Source organism: Anomaloglossus baeobatrachus, chromosome 5, assembly GCF_048569485.1.
Source record: "Anomaloglossus baeobatrachus isolate aAnoBae1 chromosome 5, aAnoBae1.hap1, whole genome shotgun sequence".
NCBI classification, from domain to species: domain Eukaryota; kingdom Metazoa; phylum Chordata; class Amphibia; order Anura; family Aromobatidae; genus Anomaloglossus; species Anomaloglossus baeobatrachus.
Genome location: NC_134357.1, coordinates 123,041,306 through 123,055,890, shown reverse-complemented (window position 1 = coordinate 123,055,890; position 14,585 = coordinate 123,041,306). Strand labels below are relative to the sequence as shown.

The window sequence follows — 14,585 nt, the reverse complement described above, 5'->3', positions numbered from 1 at the left end:
CCGCTTCACTCCTTGTAACAGGAGAACCACTAGGTGTCACCCTTCTGCTGCCTCTCTGAGAAGGTATCTCCTGCACACTGCGTAGTCTGGCAGACCTTCGGCGCTGCTGAGCAGGAGCGCTCGTGGCAGGCAAGGAATGGGAGACTGCCTCAGTCCTTGCCTCAGGAGAGCCATGAGATGTAACAGTAAACTATACTGTAAATCAAGCTAAAGAGGCTGGTGCTAGGTGGGGAAACAACCTGGGGAGGCAGAGGCTTTGAGAGTGCTCTATCACACCCAGAGCACCTAACACTTCATTTACATATGAATTAAACTGCTGACTTTGGGGGGAATGCAGCAACAGATGCAAGATATTAAGCTGTTGACAAATGTAACCTTCCAAATACATGTATGCTCCTATATGTGGTTTGGGAAGTTTATCTTAGGGTATGTGTGTACGTTGCGTTCTGTGCAGTGCGGAAAAGAACGCACCCTCTGGCCGACTGGACAACCGTAAAGACTGCGTTTGTAAAAAAAAATGCATCCAAAATGCATGCATTTTGGATGCATTTTCCATGCGTTTTGCAGGTGTTTTGGATGCATTTTTGACGGTGCATTCCCCCGGCAATTCAGCTGTGTTACATGCCCACTGACAGTAACACAGAGTCATGCAATGAGAATGAACTCGGATGAACTTCACCCAACTTCATTGTCATCCCCTGGTTCTGTCTGTGTCGCGTCCTGATTAGCAGTTACCCGTGAAGGTGACCACAAATCCCCTGAGTGACTGAAGTGAGCAGCGCGATCAGCGGTGCAGTCACTCAGGTGACCCACAGCCAGCTGGAGTCCTCCATCTAAGACCGCAACTCACCTGTGACATCATCGCTGATCGCGCAGCTCACCTCAGTCACTCAGGCGACTTGCTGTCACAGTTGGGAGGATCCAGCGGTGGCCGCGGGTAACCAGACTGACGTCATCGCTGATCGTGCGGCTCACTTCAGTTGCTGCATGGAGCTCACAGCGAGCGGTCGTGGTCTGTGGCCACTTCTGTCAGCTTCATGTAGCAGAGTTGGATGCGTCGCGGGACCTCATGTGGATTACGTCGGACCTGGAGGGGTATTTGGGGATTAATAAAGTGGTGAAAGAGGGTGTTTTTTTTGTCTTTTATTCCAAATATAGGATTTTTTTCGGGTGTATGTGTTTATTTTCTTTAACTTACAGGTTAATCATGGAAGGTATCTCGGGGAGACGCCTGCCATGATTAACCTAGGACTTAGAGGCAGCTATGGGCTGCTGCCATTAACTCCTTATAACCCCCGATTGCCACCGCACCAGGGCAATTCGGGATGAGCCGGGTAGAGTCCCGGGACTGTCGGATCTAATGGATGCGGCAATTCTGGCCAGCTGCTGATATTGTTAGGCTGGGATGCTCCCCATAACGTGGAGCTCCCCATCCTCAGAATACCAGCCTTTAGCCGTGTGGCTTTACCCTGGCTGGTATCAAAATTGGGGGGGGGACCGCACATTGTTTTTTTTTAATTATTTATTTATTTTACTGCACTATACAGACTCGCCCACTGGTGGCTGTGATTGGTTGCAGTGAGACAGCTGTCACTCACCGTGGGGGCGTTTCTCACTGCAACCACTCAAAGGCGCCGGTGGGCGGGGAAAGCAGGGAATACAAGATGGAATAATGAGCGGCCGGCATTTTCAAAAGAGGAAAAGCTGCCGGAGCTTTGTGACAGTCGTGCAGTGCCGTGCCAGTGATCGCTAAGTATGAGAGAGGGGAAGAGACCAACCGACATACAGAGAGAGAGACAGACAGAGCGACCAAGTGACAGAGAGAGATTTAAAAAAAACCTGTGCTTTGTTTGTTAAAAAAGCATGCGGAGCGAAACAAAAATACAGTCCAAGTGCATTTTGGTTGCGTTTTGACCCACATCATTGATTTCAATGGGTGGAGAATGCAGCTACAATGCACAAAAGAAGTGACATGCTGCTTTTTTTTCGCGCTGCGATTTTTGGCATCCAAAACACAGCATGCGCATTGAATTTTCGAACTTCTCATAGACTTTGCTGGGGAAGCAGAACGCATTCAATTTGGTACTGAAACGCTGCGGTTCAAAACGCAGCGTTAACGCAGGAAAAAACGCAATGTGTGCACATAGCCTTACTGACAGATTCCCTTTAACACAGCACAAGCCATTATGTCTGTCAAGGTAGGTGTCGAAATATAGTTTTCTATACCATATATGTGTTAATACCAAAATACATACATGACCACTTGCATGAGTTAAGGGGGCTTTACACGCAGCGACATCGCTAGCGATGTCGCTCATGAAAGCACTTGCAAGCGTCGTTTGTGCGTCACGGGCAAATCGCTGCCCGTGGTGCACAATATCGCTAGTACACGTCACACATATTAACCTTCCTAACGACATCGCTGTGGTCGGCGTACAGCCTCTTTTCTAAGGGGGCGGTTCATGCGGCGTCACAGCGACGTCACACGGCTGACATCCAATAGAAGCGGAGGGGCGGAGAGCAGCCGCATGAAAGTCCTCCGTGCCGAAGGATGCAGGTACGGTGTTGTTCGTCGTTCCTGGGATGTCACACATAGAGATGTGTGCTGCCTCAGGAACGACGAACATCCTGCGTCCAAAAGCAGCAACGATATTTTGGAAATGGACGACGTGTCAACGATCAACGATTTGGTAAGTATTTTGCATCATTAGCGATCGCTCGTATGTGTCACACGCAACGACGTTGCTAACGAGGCCGGATGTGCGTCACGGAATCCGTGACCCCAGCGATATATTGTTAGATACGTCGTTGCGTGTAACGGGGCCTTAAGTATGATTGGTCAGTAGACCCCACTAGTGACTCAAAAAATCCACTTGGACATAAAGGGGTATTCCCATTTTCAAGAAACTATCCCAATATGTAGTAGGTTTAATAGTAACAGTTGAAAATTACTCCAATTAAAAATGTGATATAGATCTCCTGATATAGCCAAGTCTCTTACCTCATGTGCAGGGCATTGTAGCTTAGGTATCCATGGTTACTACTACTACGAGCAACTAATTGTTACTATATGAGCGAACATAACCACGGATACCCAAGCTGCAATGTACTGCACATGAGGTAAGAGACATCGCTAATCAGGTGAACTATACTACATTTCTAATTGGAGGTATTTGCTAACATTATTATTATTACACCTACTACATATTGGGATAGGATCTTGGAGATGGGAATACCCCTTTAAAAGTTAACTTATTAGGTGCCAAATATTTTGATTTCTAATATCTTATCAACAAAGAGGCAAAATAAAAAAGAACTATAAAATGTTTTATTCCGCTCTGTAACCACTAATACATTACATGAAGACTAGAGTTCAACATGAAAAAATATCGGTGACTAGTCCTCTTTAGATTGTCTTTCAGAGCTGAGTTACCAGAGCGGACTCAGTAGGTGCGATCATACTTACTTATGTTTTCTTATGTCACTTATGCCATTTTTACGATTTCCGAGTCTTTCTGCAGGGTTGATTCTACAATTAAAAGAACATAGATTTGGACATTACACATTTACACATAAATAGACAACATGCTATGTGAAAAATATGCTAATCCATATGGCTGTGACATAACGAGCCAATATTGAGTACTTTTCCATCTGCATATATAGTTTACAGCATATATATGATTATAACTGCAGACGTATAATTCCTACTACCAAACTACATTAAACATTTCTCTATTTAAATACAGAGGTAAATATAAGCAGCACATTTATATGACACAGCCTCCTCTATATATATATATATATATATATATATATATATATATATATATATATATATTTCTTTTCAAGTCTCCTCTGTTCACTCAGTTATTTGCTAGGTAGTGCCATACTTGATTACAGGCCTAGAGGTTGAATGATTGAATCTTATACATCTTTCTAGAAAATCTGTATTTATGGAGAGTTTCCAGCATATGTTATGACGTTTCGGTATATACACAGTGCAATGTATTATGGCCTGCCATGCTGAATTTTCATACTGATGCAATTTATCCTTTGCAGTAAGGCTGTATACACACCAACATATAAAACCTACTTTATCTTGTGAATGTCTGCATGATGTTATTATCGCACGTATTAGTCTGGGGTCACACAAGCGTATGGCATCCCATGCGAGAGCTTCTGATGCAATATGCTAATGACACTCGGCTCCCGCTGTGCTGCCAGCATGAGCCGAGTGTCTTTATACTGTGATCCGATCCTTTGATTGCATCACAGCTGTGGAGGAGAGGAAGGGACTAATCTCCCCATCTCCTTCATTATCAGCTGATGCGATCATCACACTGCACTCCGGTGTCATCCGAATGCAGTCCGATGTTTCCCTCACACCCATAGACTTGTATGGGTGCAAGTGATTCGAGACTTATTGTCACTCGCAGCATGCTGCGACTGTTTTTTCGGTCCGATTAGGGATGAGAAAAAAATCGCAGATCAGAATGGCTCCATAGAGTAACAATGGCCGAGTGGAATGTAATTTTTTTTATTGCATTCCACTTGTCTAATTTTACTTGCCGTGTGTCTTAGGCCTAAATGTTATATCCTTGATAGCACACGTATGCAAAATTTGGATTTATGAAAACTTTTAGATCCAATTACTTATTCTTATGTTTTCCTATGCCCTGATCTAAAAAAACCCCACTTATATTTTTGCACCAAACGCACATGAAAAATCTTTATTGTAGCAAAAAAAGAACACAGTATTATATATATAATTTATTGAATATTCATTCTGCAACTTCAACCCATTCACGACCAAGGACATACCTGTATGTTCTTGGCCGTTTCTGTCACTTAAATTTAGGCGCGTGCGGCGAGCCCTCATTATTCCTTGCACATGTCTACTGATTGAATCCGCCCATGCTTGTTAACACCTTAGATCGCTCTGTCAAACTTTAACAGCGCAATCTAATGCGCTCTGGTGGGAATCGCGCTGTTCCCCGCTACCATCGGCAGCCCCATGATGTGATCATAGGGCGCCAATGGATTGCCATGGCAACATGGGGTAAGATGATGACCCATGTCGCTGCCATGATTTGTTTCCTGTAAGATGACAGTGTGCCGACACTCACAGGAGAACAGCATTTCTCCTCATCAGAGCGATACTCTTGCTCTTTGTTAACAACACCAAAGTTTTCAGGAAAGTAGTCCAAATAGTAATGTAAAAAATGTAACTTCAAATTCATCAGACAACCGAAGGCTTTGAAACATTTCAGCAAGTTTTCTGTGATGGACTTAAATTGTGGAATTTTGTTATTACCTAGAAATATCTTTATGACTTCTATAAAAGTAACCTCGGCCCTTTTCACAACAGCTTTCATTTTTGTTTTGACCTCACTTGTTTCCAAAAATCTAGCCCCGCGAAGACGCCTTCCAACAGTTTTGCTACAAACAGTCCCAGAAACATGGCAGACAGGAACTTAAAAGGCTCTCCTTCTTTCGTAGAGTTTTTACAAACTGCTTTATCAGGAGTGGTGGCAGAGGAACTTTAGGGGATCAACTAAACTTTCCGCAGCAATGTACTTGAACCCAAATTGCAAAGATGACCTCATCGGCAATTTTTTTGGCTCCAGTGATGAGTCCTATCCTGGGTGTCCCATTCACATACCGTAAAAAACATTGGAACTTTGTGTATCCTAATTACTGCCCAAAGAGCAAAGAAATAACTTTCAGATCACCACATATTGACCATCCTTGATTCTTGTAGTTAATTTCTTGAGAATAAAGTCTAAATTCTCAAAGTTTTCCTCAAATGCACGTAATGCCCTACAGGCTCTGAAGCATGCCTGCTGCCTGTCATGATCCAGGACCGGTATTCCCCACTCCAGAGTTTCCCAGACCCGGCATGGTCATGTCAGGGTTTAACTACCATCAGCCTTGTTCCGGTTTCAGGAGACACTATATCTGGTCGCTGCACCTGCATTCCAGTGCTGGTTATAGTTTTGCTCTGCAGCCTGTGACTGGCTCTGGTGAGTTTTCCTGTTTGATCTGACTCCTTGTTACCTAGCCCTGACCTGTACCCTCCCTCGTTTGTTTGTCCATCTGTCCCATCCCTGATCACCCTCTCCTGTCATTTGTTTACCCATTCTGGTTCATCCTCCATCCCGTGTTTGTGTCATCTCACCCTCCTCATCCTCCGACCTTCTCTTCTGTTTCCTGTGCCCTTTGTGTTCCCCTATGCATACTTGATTTCCTAGTATCCGACCTCGGTTCTGTTTTCTGACCTGATCTTGATCCTCCCTCTGCACTGAATTGACTTCCCGGATAGACCCTGACTGCTTGACTACTCTTTTGCCCCCCTGGTAGTTCGCCTGTGAACTGCCTGCTGAAGTTACTCTGCTGTACTTCAGCCTCCTATCTGTAACAGTGTTAAGTGTTAATTACTTTGACTCTCCTTCACTACACTGCTGCCACCTAGTGAGGAATACGCTGTACTACTTCTCACCAGCCCTTTGTACAGCGTGACACTGCCACTGTGCAGTAGCGCAGCTTTCACATTTTTGGGGGATGAATTAATATTTCCACTCGCTTACATTTTACTCAAAGTTACATTTTTCATCAGCCCACAAGCATCACTGCAATAAATTAGAGCACTGTCTTGAGTACGGTATTGAAGGAATTCCTTTTCTCTGCTTGGGTACCATGAAAAACAGGTACCAGGAGCTAGAAGGTTCTTATCCTTTAATCTGGAGCCTAAAAGTTCTGCAGAATGTTTAGGAAGGTTCAAGTTTCTGACTAACTCATTTAATTTGAGCTGAAAAAAAATTTGGCTTGTTGGCACTAGTATGAAAATCATTGTCCCATTGCCCAAAGACTCCAGTTCAAAACATTAACCATGACCTACAAAGCCATCCACAACCTGTCTCCTCCTTACATCTGTGACCTAGTCTCCCGGTACCTACCTGCACGCAACCTCAGATCCTCACAAGATCTCCTTCTCAACTCCCCTCTCATCTCCTCTTCCCACAATCGCATACAAGATTTCTCCCCTGCCTCCTCCATACTCTGGAACGCTCTATCCCAGCATATCAGACTCTCACCTACCGTGAAAAGATTCAAGAGGAACCCGAAGACTCACCTCTTCCGACAAGCCTACAACCTACAATAACCCTCAGTCCAGTACACCACTGCGCAACCGGCTCTGTCCTCACTTGTTGTACCATCACCCATTCCCTATAGACTGTGAGCCCTCGCGGGCAGGATCCTCTCTCCTCCTATACCAGTCTGTTTTGTACTATTAATGATTGTTGTACTATTTTTTATGTATACCCTTTTTCACTTGTAAAGCGCCATGGAATTAATGGCGCTATAATAATTAATACTACTACTACTACTACTACTACTACTAATAATAATAATAATAATAATTGTCAGAATCCTTTAAGCATCCACTAATTTCTAACCAATTAAACAACACCAAAATCATTCATCAAAAGTCACCCAAAGGGGTAAAAGTATGGAACAAGAAAACGCCTGTGAAATCATTGTTTGTGAGAAACTATATGGGATGGGAATTTTTTTTTACATTTTTACTGAGTTCAGTGATCAAAAGTCATCTCTTACTTTTCCAACTATTTTTCTCCTTGCAGACCTGTGTAATTAATTGTATTGTACGAATCGTCAGAAACCAGTAATACACAATATAGAATATTGTACATGCTAGTGGAAAAAGCAATATATTATTTATAAAAAGCCTTTCTTTACTAGGAGTTTAATTCTAATTGGGTGTATTTTGCTAAAGGCCATTTATCTGTGTGTAAACACAATATAGCATCATTATTTATTAGCCTCTATATAACAAGGTTGAGGTAAAGTTCACCAATAAGTATATTCCAAGTTATGGCAATGACTATGTGCCATTGGAAAGAAAACATTACTTTTATCTACGTGGAAGGCACATTGATGTATAAAAAAAAATAGAGCGGTGATATTTCTAAATGGAGTTTAAGAATTGACTCATCCTGATCAAGTGCATCAAAAACACCGGACAAAATATGCTAAAAAGTATTAAAACATTTTAAAAACTTTTTTTTACATTTTTTCTAAGATATTTTAAAGTGATTTCCAACATTATAAAAAAAGAGTGGCCAGAAGCAGGCAATGTGGTAAAAAAACCCTGTTCTTATCCACTTCATTTCGTTGCTCAATTCAGGCATTCTGATACCTCCTGCCGAGGCTAATGATTGGCTGCAGTGGTCCCAAGAGTCGACATCCGGTCACTGCCACAGGCAAGTAAATATAGACAGGCAGGGAGCGCAGCTGAATCAGCTAGGGTACATTAGGCAAGTGCAGGTACTTTTGTAAGTTTGCCTTTGGCTACATTATTATGATCTCTGAAAACCACTTTAAATGATATGTTCATATAAAATACACGATAAAGTCTTTGGTCGAAAGTTATTTCTCCTGTCTCCACCATAAACATGTAACTGCTGGAGATGGGAACAAAAAGGCGCAATAGGGTCTTACCCGATATGATGGTTGGCAGTATAAAAAGAGGTACACTCACCTGGTGTGGTTGTGCCAGTGACAACCCCGTATGCGCTTATGTGAGTGTCCGCGTGGTTCAGCAGCGGCCCCGTCAGTAACGTGGTTAAATATAGATGACAGAGGAAAGCGGGTTTGTGCCGCACTAAAAACCACTAATGCCGGTGTATTTAATTTTTTTTTCTTTTATTTTACAGAACGCGTTTCAGAGACATTGTCCGTCTCCTTCTTCAGGGAAAATGAAATTATCTGATATTTATATGATAATTTCTTTTTCCCTGAAGAAGTCCACCATAAACATGAATGTTTATCAAGAGTACCAATTTGTTTCAATGGGAGAGTGAAATAATCAGCGGCCTGACCCTTTTGGTGGCAGCTTTCCTCCCATCAGAACAAATAATCAGGCATATTAAATCCAGCATTCTGTCAATATCTGCTATAAAAGGCGTATTCTCATCTCCAAGATCCTATCCCAATATGTAGTAAGTAAAATAATAATATTATCAAATATTAGAAATGTAGTATAGTTCTCCTGATTAGCTATGTCAGTTACCTCATGTGCAGGTCAATAAAGTATCTTAGGTATCCATGGATATGACCACACATCTATTGATAGTTAGTTATTAGTGGTCGTAACCATGGATATCTAAGATACTGCAATGCCCTGCACATCAGGTAAGTGACATAACTAAACAGGAGAACTATACTACATTTCTAATTAGAGATATTTGCTAATATTATTCTAATTACGCCTACTACATATCGGGATAGGTTCTTGGAGACGGGAATTCCCCTTTAAGGAACCTCACAAATTCCACAGACATTAAATGAATTTTCGTAACGATATGATGTTACTGTGTTAATGATGTGTATATAAGATGTAATATAATGTTTAATAATGAAATGATATTATAGTTCACTTTTACTGCCTGGCTATCCATGTTTTTAAATAGCTCCTATCATAGCAAGGATAATATCTCTATGACTAGTGGTGGACTGAGAAACGTGACAGAGATGTCTCCATGAGTTGTGTGATTGTAATGACTCAACAATAAAATTATGCTTTTATAAGTGGATGAACCCCTCTTTTTCCCCATAAAGTTTTTTATGCATAAGGCTAAGTTCACATTTCCGTTGTTTTGTATCAGGCTAGTTTCACACTTGCGTTCAGCGCATTCCGTCACTATGGAGAATAGCGCAGTACATTAACGGACTGCGCTATTCTCCATAGAGTTGTATGGACGACGCACTGTAACGCAAGTGTCTGCGTTGCATCCGCTGGACGACACAGCGTCGTTATTTTGACGCTGCGTCGGGCGGATGGAACGCAGCATGTAATGTTTTTCTGCGCTTGGCGGAGTGTCAAAAAAACGCAACCTGCAGGAATCCGTTAGGCGTCCGTTGTTTTTTTAATGGACGCCTATGGTGGCGGATTCCGTTAGAATGCGTCATTTGACGGATTCTGTTAACGCAGCTGTCTTTACACAACTGCGCATGCTCAGATGTGTAAAGTCAAGGAAAAAAAACTACAACGGATTCCGTTATTTTGTACGATCTGTAGCATGTGTTGTGCCACTATATGCAACGCATCCGTTTCATGCATCACACAACGCAATGCTACGGATCCCGTCCAACGCAAGTGTGAAACTATCCTCAGTCACATGCGTCGCTTGACGCATGTGACTGATGCGCTGTACAACGCTGTACAACGGATGACAAAGAACAGAATTCTTTGTTGGACTCCGTTGTGTGCGGGGGCGGAGCGCGAGGGGGCGGAGTTCGGCGGGAGTGGAACCGAGCGGGGCCGTGGCACTGAGGACGTCAGTGCCGCAGGGACTGCAGGACAGGTGAGTGTGTGTGTATACATGCTGAATGCGGGAGGGGGCGGAGCCGAGCGGGGGTCGGGGCCAGGCGCTGAGGATGTCAGTGGCAGTGCTGCGGTCTGCATGGTTGGGACAGGTGAGTGTATGTGTGAGTATATGAGTGAGTGAGTGTGTGTGTGTGCATGCGGAGTGCGGGAGGGGGCGGGGCCGTGCGGGGAAGTGTCAGCCTCCCTGCACACGTAACCAGACTAAATATCGGGTAACAGCAAAGCACCCGATGTTTATCTTGGTTACCCGATATTTACCTTGGTTACGGGCGTACACCGCTTAGCGCTGGCTCCTTGCTCCATAACCAGGGTAAATATCGGGTAACCAACCAAAGCTGGTGACGTATGCAGGGAGCCAGAGAGCATGCGCAGCGAAATCCGACGGATCGCGCTGCTCAAAAAACGTTACAGGCTGCGTTCCTCCCGCCCGGCGGTCAGTCGTTCCACGACTGATCAGTCGGGCGGAGGGTGCAACACAGCATCATCAGTCACAATCCGCTGCTCATATAAGTCTATGGGAACAACGGAATCCGCTAAACGGATTCCGTTGTTTACCAGAGCAGCGGATTGTGACTGATACATTTTAGCGGAAATGTGAACTTAGCCTTACTGTTCAGCTGGCAGCAGCAACTGGTCCCACATGTGATGTAAAACTGCATACTTTTTTATGTTGGTGAGTTCATTCCCATTTTTTTTTCATATACATATATAGTCTCATCATAGAAGTAATATCAGGAAAAAATAAACTCGTCTTTACTTTATATGTACTGTATGCAAGAGCCACACACTCTGTAACATCATCATGATCATACAGGTAACAACAAGGTGACTGAAAGCAGACTCAGCTCTGCTACATCCACATTGTCTAACAATACAGGAAAATTATTGAAAAAAACATACCCAGCTCTGCTAGATCTGTATATGTTCTGTATCTAACCTGTACATATTTAGCAAAGCTGAGCAGTGATCCTGTCACTTCATCAGCATGATCCCAGAAAAATTCCTCTCCGCTATATCTGAAGTGCATGAGCCACATATTTTGGCAAAGGATAAATCTCAGTCCACTCTGTAAATAACTCACTCTCCAAATTGAGACTTTTTTTAAAAAAAAAAAAGTTCTCAACTAAATAAATGCTATACGTGATCTCTGCTGCGACAAAGCGCCCAACTGCCAACACTGTGTGTACTTGTCACCAGAAAACTGGCACTACAAGCAGACAGAAACACACAGACAAAGAGACACATATTCAGACACACATACGCAGACATACACAGAGTTACACACACACAGAGACACACAGATAGAGACACACACACACACATACACCCACATACACAGAGATACACATACACAGACAGAGACACACAGACAAAGACAGAGACACACACACACACAGACTCACACAATAGAGAACTTATCACCAGTCCATCAATTCTTCACTTCTGACTTCCGCAGAGTACTGGTCCTGTGGCTACATAACAGTCACATTACTGCACGTGATGTGATGTGACCAAAAGTCCTAAAGCAGTCTCCACAACTGAAGATACCCTGATAATGCTATTATTTGTGTAGCTCTTACTGTGGACGCTGAGAGCCCCTAAGACAAAGGGGTCATGGGCAATTGCTCAATTTTCCCGCCCCAACGCCGGCACTGAGCATGGTATTCACCATTAGTAGACCCTTGGGTGTCATACTTCCAGTGTGGAGATAGCAGTAGAAGCATGACCCTGCAGTGCCTACCATTGAGGAATACCACCCCTGAATGACAACTTTTCCACAGAACCATCCTTGTCTTCAAGATGACTCACCTATGGTTTGCCATTGGAAAATACCACCATAGATCGTCAACTCATCTACACAGCCATCCATATCTTCCTGGCAACTCTCCTATGCCTAGTGAAGGGTTAACAACTGAAATGTTGCTACTTGTCACCTTATGTCAACCAGCTAAATCTCACTCAATGTGGTGTGAAATTTGGATATGAGAAAGAATCAATAAAACTATTGAAGCATACCGTATATTGTGTCTATTGGTGTGTGGTTCCTTCAAATAACGTTTCAATATAGATGGATAAAGGAGCGTTTTGGTCTCCTCCTGGTGGACGCGCACATTGACATCAAGCGCACATTGACATCAAGCGCACATTGACATCAAGCGCACATTGACATCAAGTGATAGTAGTGCCACTCACAGTTTAATTGGAACGCCATGTATCTAATAGTGTCATCCTATGCAAGCCCTATACAGCACCACAACCATCAAGTATGTAACTGCTATAGTAAAATAACTAAGGGTAAACTTTGCCATCATATATATCACAGGTATAATTATGGGCTGATCAGACGGACAGCTTTAATCCCCATTGCTCTATATTTTTTCATGTTCACTAGTTACAAGCATCTGAATCCTGTTTACACATTATTATTACTACTCCTGCAGTGAATTTTCCACGCCAAATTAGCAAATCCATTCAGCCCTCATTAAAGAATCTGAGGAATGAAATAAGACAAGACAATGAGTCAGAGTTCTTGCCTCCCTTCAAAATGAAGATACATTCCCATGAAATATCTTTTCACTTAGCAGTCTCACATTGATTGCTCATTACAAGTTGTGTGATGATGACTCATTTTTCAAGTTGTGTCATATTTCCATGCATCTGATTTTGTGAATTAAATGAGCAGATATATACAGATGAATTGTTCAGGAAATTATAGTCTAAATGAAATGAGCTGGAAATATGTGTCAAAGAATGATACATTTTTATAGTTCGTGAATTTCTGTATATGCTGCTGGTTCTCCGCTTGTTAGCGCAGCTGACGACTGCTGACTGACGATTCTTTTTCAGAAAAACCACCAGCACAGCAGAAACAATAAATGTCTGTACTCTACTGTAAACCCGTGATGACAAACCTTTCTACTTTCCTGATAGTAGCTTCCCAACTGGAGTTCCATGGCCACCATGTCACACTAAAGAGAATCTACAACCAGGTTTTTGCTACACCGTCTGAGAGCAGCATGATGTAGGGACAAAGCTCCTGATTCCAGGGATTTATCACTTACTGGACTGCTTGCTATACACCATGTTCCAAATTATTATGCAAATTGGATTTAAGTGTCATAGCGATTATTATTATTATTTTTTTTTTCAATGAAACTCATTGATGATTTTGTGTCTCAGGGTTCTTTGGATCACTGAAATCAATCTCAGACACCTGTGATAATTAGTTTGCCAGATGAGCCCAAAAAAAGGAAAACTGGATGCTCCACAATATTAAGCAGGCCACAGTGTTCAAGTAACATGGGAAAGGAAAAGGATCTCTCTGCTGCTGAAAAGCATCAAATAGTGCAATGCCTTGGACAAGGGATGAAAACATTGGATATTTCACGAAAACGTAAGCGTGATCGTCGCTACTGTGAAGAGATTTGTGGCTGATTCTGAGCACATACGCGTTTGTGCTGATAAAGGCAGAATGAGGAAGGTTTCTGCCAGGCAAGTTCATCGGATTAAGAGATCAAAAAGCTAAAAACCCATTACAAACCAGCAAACAGATATTTGAAGCTGCTGGTGCCTCTGGAGTCCCTGAACCTAAAGGTGTAGGATTCTTCAAAGGCTTGCTGTGGCGCATAAACCTACTATTCGGCCACCCTAAACCAGTGCTCACAAGCAGAAATGGATGCAGTGGGCCCAGTCATACATGAAGACTAATTTTCAAACAGTCTTGTTTACTGATGAATGTCGAGCAACCCTAAATGGTCCAGATGGATGGAGTAGTGGATAGTTGGTGCATGGCCACCATGTCCCAACAAGGCTGCGACGTCAGCAAGAGGGTAGAGGAGTCATGTTTTGAGTCAGAATCATGGGGAGACATCTAGTAGTGTATATTATAATATATTAGTGTAGGACTGCTTCAAATGAGATTTGCCGTGACGTGGCGAAGCAGCTCAAGAAATTGCAATTTTTTGCCAAAAATCTCAAAAAAAATTTTTATAATGCAGTTTGGAATATTTGATGCCTTAGTGCACATTGGTGCTGGCTCTTTGTTGTTTCTTTGTTGAATTGGTTGGTGGTTGACCTCCACCTTGCTATGCACCCCAATTTGGGATGTATTCCATCTGTATAGATTTTGGCGTTTGGTGACTGTTCACATTGGGTCATCAGGCTTTGTCCACAG

At 42.8% G+C, this 14,585-nt stretch overlaps 1 protein-coding gene across 1 annotated transcript in view; it reads right to left on the bottom strand.

Annotated features, from left to right (window-relative positions):
* Window positions 1–14,585, bottom strand: part of LOC142310954 (cGMP-dependent protein kinase 2-like) — a 321,185-nt gene that overhangs the window by 28,149 nt on the left and 278,451 nt on the right. Inside the window, exon 17 of the mRNA XM_075348830.1 lies at window positions 3,467–3,529. Coding sequence (XP_075204945.1) covers window positions 3,467–3,529 — 63 coding nt within the window. The remainder of the gene's footprint in view (window positions 1–3,466; window positions 3,530–14,585) is intronic.